Source organism: Sorex araneus, chromosome 2, assembly GCF_027595985.1.
Source record: "Sorex araneus isolate mSorAra2 chromosome 2, mSorAra2.pri, whole genome shotgun sequence".
In the NCBI taxonomy this organism is placed as follows: Eukaryota; Metazoa; Chordata; class Mammalia; order Eulipotyphla; family Soricidae; genus Sorex; species Sorex araneus.
Genome location: NC_073303.1, coordinates 5,245,485 through 5,253,822, shown reverse-complemented (window position 1 = coordinate 5,253,822; position 8,338 = coordinate 5,245,485). Strand labels below are relative to the sequence as shown.

Here is an 8,338-nt window from a genome sequence, read left to right as displayed (position 1 = left end):
CCAGTGAAGACAGCCAGGCTCAGGGGTCTTGCTAATATGACCATCCTAATACTTGGGTAGGATGGTCACCATGGTTACCACTATATAAAACATCACCACAACTATAATGAAGAAGCAATTCATGACATATTCAGGTTCTTCATTGATGTTATTAAAATATTTAAGATTGTCTATCTTGTCTTGCAGCCAACAGCAAAACTATGATGAATTTCACCATGAGTGGGTTTCTTCTCCTGGGGTTTTCTGCCAAGCCTGAACTAGAAATCTTTTATGCTTCTCTGTTCCTCCTTCTCTACTTGTTGGCTTTAGCTGGCAACATGCTCATCATCACAACCACGTCCCTGGATGACGGTCTCCAGTCCCCCATGTATTTCTTCCTGAAGCATCTCTCCCTTCTGGATCTCTGCTACATTTCCATGACTGTGCCGAGATTCATTTACAACTCTTTCACGCACAGTGGGAATATTTCCCTCTGGGAATGCATTGTGCAGATCTTTGTGTTCACCCTCTGTGCTGTTGCTGAGATGGCTATGCTCACGGTGATGTCCTATGACCATTACGTGGCCATCTGCCTTCCCCTGCACTATGACGTCATCATGGACGTCAGAACCTGTGTCCAAGGAGTTGTAGGCGTCTGGGTGAGTGGGGCCATCTCTGGAGTCATGCATACGGCAGCTACTTTCTCCATCCACTTCTGTGGTCCCCGTGTCATTCATCAGTTCTTCTGTGACATCCCCCAGCTCCTGAGACTCTCCTGCTCCAAGGAGTATCTGGGTGAGGTCGGTGTCACTGCCTTCGTGGCTTTCCTGTCACTCCTTTGTTTCCTGTTTATTGGGTTCTCCTACGTGCACATATTCTCTTCTGTGCTGAGGATGCCATCTGCGGAGGGCAGAGCCAGGGCCTTTTCCACTTGCCTCCCCCACCTTGTTGTTGTCTTATTATTTATTTCTACTAGTTTTTTTTGAATTTTTGAAGCCTCATTCTGACTCTCCAACTGCTTTAGACATTTTTCTTACTATTCTTTACACAGTTGTCCCCCCAACATTCAATCCAATAATCTATAGTCTGCGAAATAAAGGTATCAAGTTGGCTATAAGTAAGGTTTTTCAAAGAAGAATAACATACCACTTTTGTTGAGACACAATTCTATTCATTCTCAGTTGTAAGAACAATTCAAAATAGAGTGTATCTTAACTAATCAATAAATTAAAATTGCAATATTTTGTGATTTACACAAATTTTTTGTGCTACTTAAAAAATAAAATTACTTATACCTAGGACTACATATATCTACTTTTAAAATTACTCCTGTTAATATCTTAAATCTTACTACACAATCTATGCGTTGTAAAAATAATGTAAATTTTATGATGATTAAGATGTTCACTTGATATCTTTTCCTAATCATTTTGTGTGATGATAGAAAATACCACATATAGGATTAAGTGCTTATTGTTCTATAAGCAATATACATTAGTGTCATTCCTCATTTCTACAAAAAAAGCATACAATAATATTTTGTGATCTAAGAATTGACAAAAACATGCCCTAACTCTCAGTATTTTTGGTCATTCAGAGCTTCAGTAGTGTTTGACAAACACTGTCTGTTGCCAGTCAGATATGTTGAAGTGATTGCAGAAGTTTCATTTTTCCACTTATTTTGCCTCTTCAGATACAATGGATTAATTTACAACTCTAGGGAAAGAAATATTTATATAACAATGTAATCTGTGAGTAATAGAGTGTAATATACACATATATACATATATATATATATATATATATATATACCACGATCACAAAATCCCATTAATCGTCAATTTCTCGAGTGGGCTCAGTAACCCCTCCATTTGTACTTTCCCTGAGATCTTAGAAGTCTCTCTCGACTCAGCCCTCCCAGAGATGTCACACTGGAGGCTCTTTCAGGGTCAGGAGAATGAGATCCAGCTTGTTACTGGCTTTAGCTTATGAAAACATCATGGAAAGTTTGCAAGGCTGTCCCATGTGGACATGTGTATATATACACAAATATACATATGCATCTTGGAGAACCCCGCAAGCTACCAAGAGTATCCCGCCTGCAGGGGCAGAGCTACCCATGGCTTATTCCATATGCCAAAAACGGTAATGATAGGTCTCATTCCCCTGCCCCTGAAAGAGCCTCCAATCGTTGGGAAAGATAAGGAGAGGTTGCTAATATCTCAGGGCTGGGAGGAATCGAGACGTTACTGGTGCCTGCTCGAGTAAATTCATGAGCAATGGGATGACAGTGATTCCAGTGATACAGTGAATCTTTAAGTGCCTCTGATATGAATGCTTTTAAATGTCAAATGAATACATAACAACATAGAAATATAAAATAACATCAACATAGAGATATGTGGTAATAAAAAGAAAGGATAAGTAAATTACTATGGTGGGTTGTAGTAGTTCATCTATCAATTCCATGCATTTTAACACTATTATAACTTCCTATCTTTTAGTAAATCAAAACTATATGCTTATATATACAAATATACTGTGATCAAAATAAAAATTTAACTGGATTTATTAGCATATGAGAATGAAAGACTAATTGAACATATGATTACCTTTTTTAAAATTTATTCTTTTATTGAATCATCATGTAGAAAGTTACAAAGCTTTCAGGTTTAAGTCCCAGTTATACAGTGCACGAACACCCATCCCTTCACCAGTGCATATATTCCACCACCAAGAATCACAGTATACCTCCCATCCAACCCCCACCACCCCAGCCCCCACCCCGCCTGTGTAACTGATAAATTTCACTTTACTTTCACTTTACTTTGATTATATTCAATATTTCAACAAAAAATATCCACTATTATTATTTGGAGTTTCTCCCCCCTAACGTCGGACCTGCTGAAAAGGAAGCATTTGATAATTTGTTTTCCATTGCTGAGAATGAAGAGATATGAACATAATGATTGCATTTTCAAATGTAAAAATATTATTATTCACAAAATAAGCAAATAAACAAAAATGAAAAAGTAATCATGCAAAAGAGAATAAAAATCAGAAATTGTGTAATGGAAGAGAACAAAGTATGCCTCTTAACAGGTGACAAATCATGCATTTATCTCATATCTGGGCTCTGAAGAATGGACATTGATAATTAAAATAGAAATAAATAATTTTATGTACTTAATAGATTCATAAAACTAAAACACATCTGATTTAAATATATAAGAGATATTGAATTATGCTTATAAATTTACAAGGAGAATATCTAGGAAGAATGCAAAGTGACAGAAGGTAAAATTTTGACATTCAGAGTAAAAGATTTATTGTTCTTTTGTGAATTCTATAACCCACAGTGAAGTAATTTTTTCCAAAGTGTAAGGTAGAATGTAGTTCATTTTATTCACAAAGACAACTAACTCAACATCACTGGTTATGTAATTATTTTTCTTCAGTGAATTTTCGGGACACCTTGTCAGAATTCATACAGCAATCAATATAGATATGGGAGTTACTAGTTTGTTCAACAGAACTGCTCATGCTGATGTCTAACTCTGTCGATCCACTGCAGTTTAACTGTCCTTTATTCTAGTGGTCTAATTTTCCTAGTTCTGTTCTTCTAGAATCTTTGGGCTGTTCAGATTTTTCTATATCCATGTAAGCTTTAGATAACTTCACCACTGGTCCCATATTCCCTCCCTACCCCAACCCCCACCCGCCCTATCGACTTGATAGGCAAATTACAAAGTTTCAGTGGTTGTAGCTTAGATCTCATGTTTTCAGTTTTGTTGAGTCTGATTTGGAGAGGGGCATATGGCTATACCATTCCCTCATATTTCTGGTATAACTGAAGCTCTGATGCCTGTTCACCCATTGCATCCTGTTCTCGTCTAACCCCCTTGAATTCTTTTCTTCTCTGTCCTTCTCCTCTGCAAACACTAGGGACAAGGATGATCTAAGTGCACCCCCTTTTGCTGTAGTACTTTTCTTCATTCAGTATTCTTTATACCACAGACAAGTGAGATTGCTCCTGTGTTTGTCTTTCTTCTTCTGGCTTACTTCACTCAACATGAGATCTTCCAGCTCCAACCACAGAAAATTGCATGTTTTCAACACTTCTTTTAGCTGCATAGTATTCTACAACATCTTTCTAATCCATTCATCTGTCATTAGACACCTAAGTTGATTCCATATCTTAGCCATTAGACTGAGTCCAGCAATGAATAATAGTGTGCATGTGTCAGAACGGTCATTTTGGCAACCTAAACAGTCCATAAACATGGAATATTTTTCTAATTCCTACTATTTTCTTCTGCTTCCTTAATGGAGACTTATAGTGGGTGATATAGAAGTTTTTCCTATATGTTGTTGATTTTTTCGGTCTCTATGTTTGGGCACTACGAAAAGGGGATATTTTATATAAAAATGCAAGCAACTTTTGAGTATTAGTTTTATCACCTGCAACAGTGCAGTGTTGGTTTATTTTTTATTAAGAGTTTTTAGTGGAGTTTTAGGGTTTTCTATGCCTACTAACAAGTCAGATGCAAAGAATGCTATTCAACTTTGTCTTTTTAAAATTTGGATTTCTTTGATTTCTTTTTCATGTCTTATTCATGCCATGGCCTTCTAAGATTACTGATCACAAGTGAAGAAAGGGAACATTCTTGCTTTGTGCCTTGATCTTAGAAGGAAAGCTTTCCATCTTTTGCCATTAAATATGATTAAAAGATAAGGTATTAGAAAGGATTTCATAAAATACATATCAAGAAAAAAATGAATATAACTCTCTAGGATATAAACCTTTAAAGTATATAATTCAACATCAGTGTCATAACTGATGTCAATAACTTGACAACAGTGGCAGGAATGAGAAAAACAAAACTGAAGAAATGGACTATATCCAAATTAAATTGTTTTACATGGCCAGGGAAACCCAGGATAATATTCAAAGACACCCTGTAGAATGTGAGAGAATGTGTGTATAAGAGATAAAGGCTAATATACAAAATATATAAATATCTCACAATGATCCACAATAGAAATCTCAATATCCCATCAAAACTGGGAAGAAAGATAAACACTTTCCTGAAGAAGACTTTTGAAAAAGTGTTCATCATCTACTATTATCATGGAAATGCAAAACAAAATAATAGTGAGATGACATCTAATATCAATGAGAATAATCTGTCTATCTATCTATCTATCAATCTATCTATCTATCTATCTATCTATCTATCTATCTATCTAGATATCCAGGTATATATAGAAAATACCCAGTGATTTGGGGGTATGTTAATTAACCTTCTTATACTGTTGGTGGGAATGTGGTTTGGTTCAATCTCTATGTAATACATTATGGATATTTCTCAAAAATTAAGCATAGAACTCCATACGGACCCAGTGATTCAAGTTTGGGCTTATACGTACCAAACAAAAACAAAAACAAAAAAACCCAAAACATTAATACGCAAAAACTATGCATATCTATGTTAATCACAATGCTTAGAACAAGAGCCCAGATGTGGAGACAACCCAAATCACCAATGAACTGATGAATAAATACAGAATTTAGTATAGATACACAATGCAATCATATGCAGCTTTAGGAAATGATGAAATCATGTAGTGGACTACAATGTCAATGAAACTGGGAGGTGTCATGTTAAATGAAATATGTCAGAGAGAAAAAGACAAATACCAGATGATCTTACTTATCTGTGATATATATATATATATAGAAAAATCAAGAGTATTAAACAGAACTGAAGAGTACTGATCAATTACAGAGCGAAATCAAGATCACAAAACAGTGGAGGAACAGACGAGCAGAAGATAGAGGCAGACCACAGGTGACAAGGGACAGTGGTGGAGAATCTTGGGGTGTAGTAACTTTGTTTATTGAAATTATAAATTTTAATACAATTAGCCATGTTACCAAAACAAAAAATATAAAACATTATTTTTTTAAAGAGTAGGATATTACTTTGCTTCATTGTAGCAAACATCTGGTATTTTACCTTTTTTTAAACAAAAGGTAATGACAAGTTTGGGTATTATACCAAAATCAAATTATAAGTTGAATGAATATCCAGTCAATACAGTTGATTAAAATAAGTCATTGGGCTTGATAGTCTGAAATTAAAACATGTTATTATGTTTTTATTATATGATTCAGTGAATGAAAATAAAGCTATACTTCCAGTAACTAGGTCATTAAAATACCTCCACAGAAAAATGCGTTGCAAAAAATCCCAATAGAATTGCAAATTTGGACCCCAGGGTAATACAGAGAATTGCCAATACCCAGAGATCCCAGAATCTCTACTGCTGCCAATGGGACTTAAAACCCCGAAGCCCAAATGGCCAAAAGACTGAAATGAACTCATGGTATACACACCACAGACTGTGGTTTATTTTATTTTATTGTGTTTTTATTATTTTTTTCTTGAATCATCATGAGAACAGTTACGAAGCTTTCAGATTTAAGTCTCAGTCATACAATGATCAAACACCCATCCCTTCACCAGTGCACATGTTCCACCATCAAGAACCCCAGTATACCCCCCTCCCAGTCCCCACCCTGCCTATGTGGCAGATGATTTTCAATTTACTCTGTCTTTACTTTGATTGCATTCAATTTTTGACAAAAAAACCCACTATTATTATTTGGAATTTTCTCCCAACAATCAGACCTGCCAAAAAAGGCATCATTAGATAATTTGTTTTCTATTGCTGATAATGAAGAGCATATGATGTCGCACCGCCGTGACAGTGGCTTCACGGTTTTGGAATTCTGGGGGTCCCCCAAGCACTGCAGAGATCAACCTCCGAGCACAGAGTTATGAGTCATCCCCGAGCACTGCTGACCTACCACAAAATAAAAGCGGAGAGCAAAAGAAGACATGCTTCTGGAGAAAAACATACGCTGTTTATTTTTCTTTGTTGAAAGTTTGATTGTGCGCTGGTTTATCCACTCTAGAAATTCAGGCCTAGAGCTTCACAGCCTTTAGCCTCGCCTCCTGCCTTCTTTCCCTTTCTCTCAGGTAATCACAGTTGCCCAGAGTCTAAGGTTAGTTTTGCTGTTTGGTTCTTTGTCTTTACCTAAGAGGAAAACCAACTGGTAATTTTCTTTCAGTCCAAGGAAAAGTATTGAGTGAGAAGCAAAATCATCGGGAGCTTCTGCCCTTCGGCATGACAGATATAGAAACCTGCCCGAATAGCCGCTGTGTGGCTGTGGTGATGTGTGAGCAGGAAGGCTGAGGACCGTGAATAGCGTTTAGAAGCTTGTTTACCAGCAGGGTGTTGGCTGAATAACACCATAGCTGGAGAGGAGGGTTCTGAGCCCGCAGCCGTTCTCAGTGACTGTCACACACAGGGCCAGCCGCTCCATTCTAGGGCCTGAGAGTAAGGTGCACTGGGCCCTCCAGTGCCTCAGAGCATCAATACCTGCCAGGAGTGCTCAGGGACCTCAGGACCAGCCACGCTTGAGAGGCAAGGCATGTAGTACCAGGGAACCAACTGGTGTCCGGTACATGCAAGGTAAGCTCTGAGCACTTTCCTTGCAGCTTTGTTTTCATGTGCACATGTGCACGCCTTTATTTGGCCCAGTGTGGCATGAAAGAAGCCGAGCATGCTCAGGGGACCCCCTGGGCCACTCCTGCGAAATATTCTGCTACCCAGGGTTGAAGTTCAGAGCTTGGGCCCAAGAGTGAGGCGCCCAGGTTCCTGCCGTGCTGGGGATGCGCGGATCCCATCTGGCAGTCTCAGGGCCTCCATGACTCACTTGGAAATGCTCAGAAACCGCCTGTTGCAAGGGATCCAATCCAGGAGGCGGCGCTGTGGAGCTTTGCCTTCAGGAATTCCACACTCAGCTCCGGCACAGCTGATCCTCAGATACACTCGGGAACAGAGCTGAGGGTGGTTCCCAGGATCACTGGGAGAAGCCTAAAGGCAAAAGCACCCAAAATTCCAACAATTACAAGTGAAAAAGACTGCTGATTACGGGAGTATATAAAAGTATTTTGCTTGGTGCCTGATTTTAGAAATAATTCAATCTTTTGAATTGACTTCTATAAAAACATGGGACTAGACCAAAATTCATGAACTGTATCAGGTAAATATAGTCAGAGCTCTCCAGCACATGGACACAAAAGAATCTTCAATTACTTGATAATGGTATCAAAAATATGTAAATAAATAAACTACATCATATTAAAAGTGGTTTCTATGGCCAAAAAAATCTCCCACTGGCTAAAATTAAAAGATATCCTATTGAATGTGAGAAAGTACTTCAGATGCAATACAATAATTCAGATAAAGGCTAATATCCATTATATATATGGCTCTCAAAATGCTC

At 37.8% G+C, this 8,338-nt stretch overlaps 1 protein-coding gene across 1 annotated transcript; it reads left to right on the top strand.

Annotated features, from left to right (window-relative positions):
- Positions 1-215: 215 nt before the first annotated feature.
- On the top strand, positions 216-965 carry LOC101553658 (olfactory receptor 14J1-like). Its single transcript, XM_012935853.2, has one exon. It carries the CDS (start codon positions 216-218, stop codon positions 963-965), a length of 750 nt encoding a protein of 249 aa, XP_012791307.2.
- The last annotated feature ends 7,373 nt before the right edge of the window (positions 966-8,338 follow it).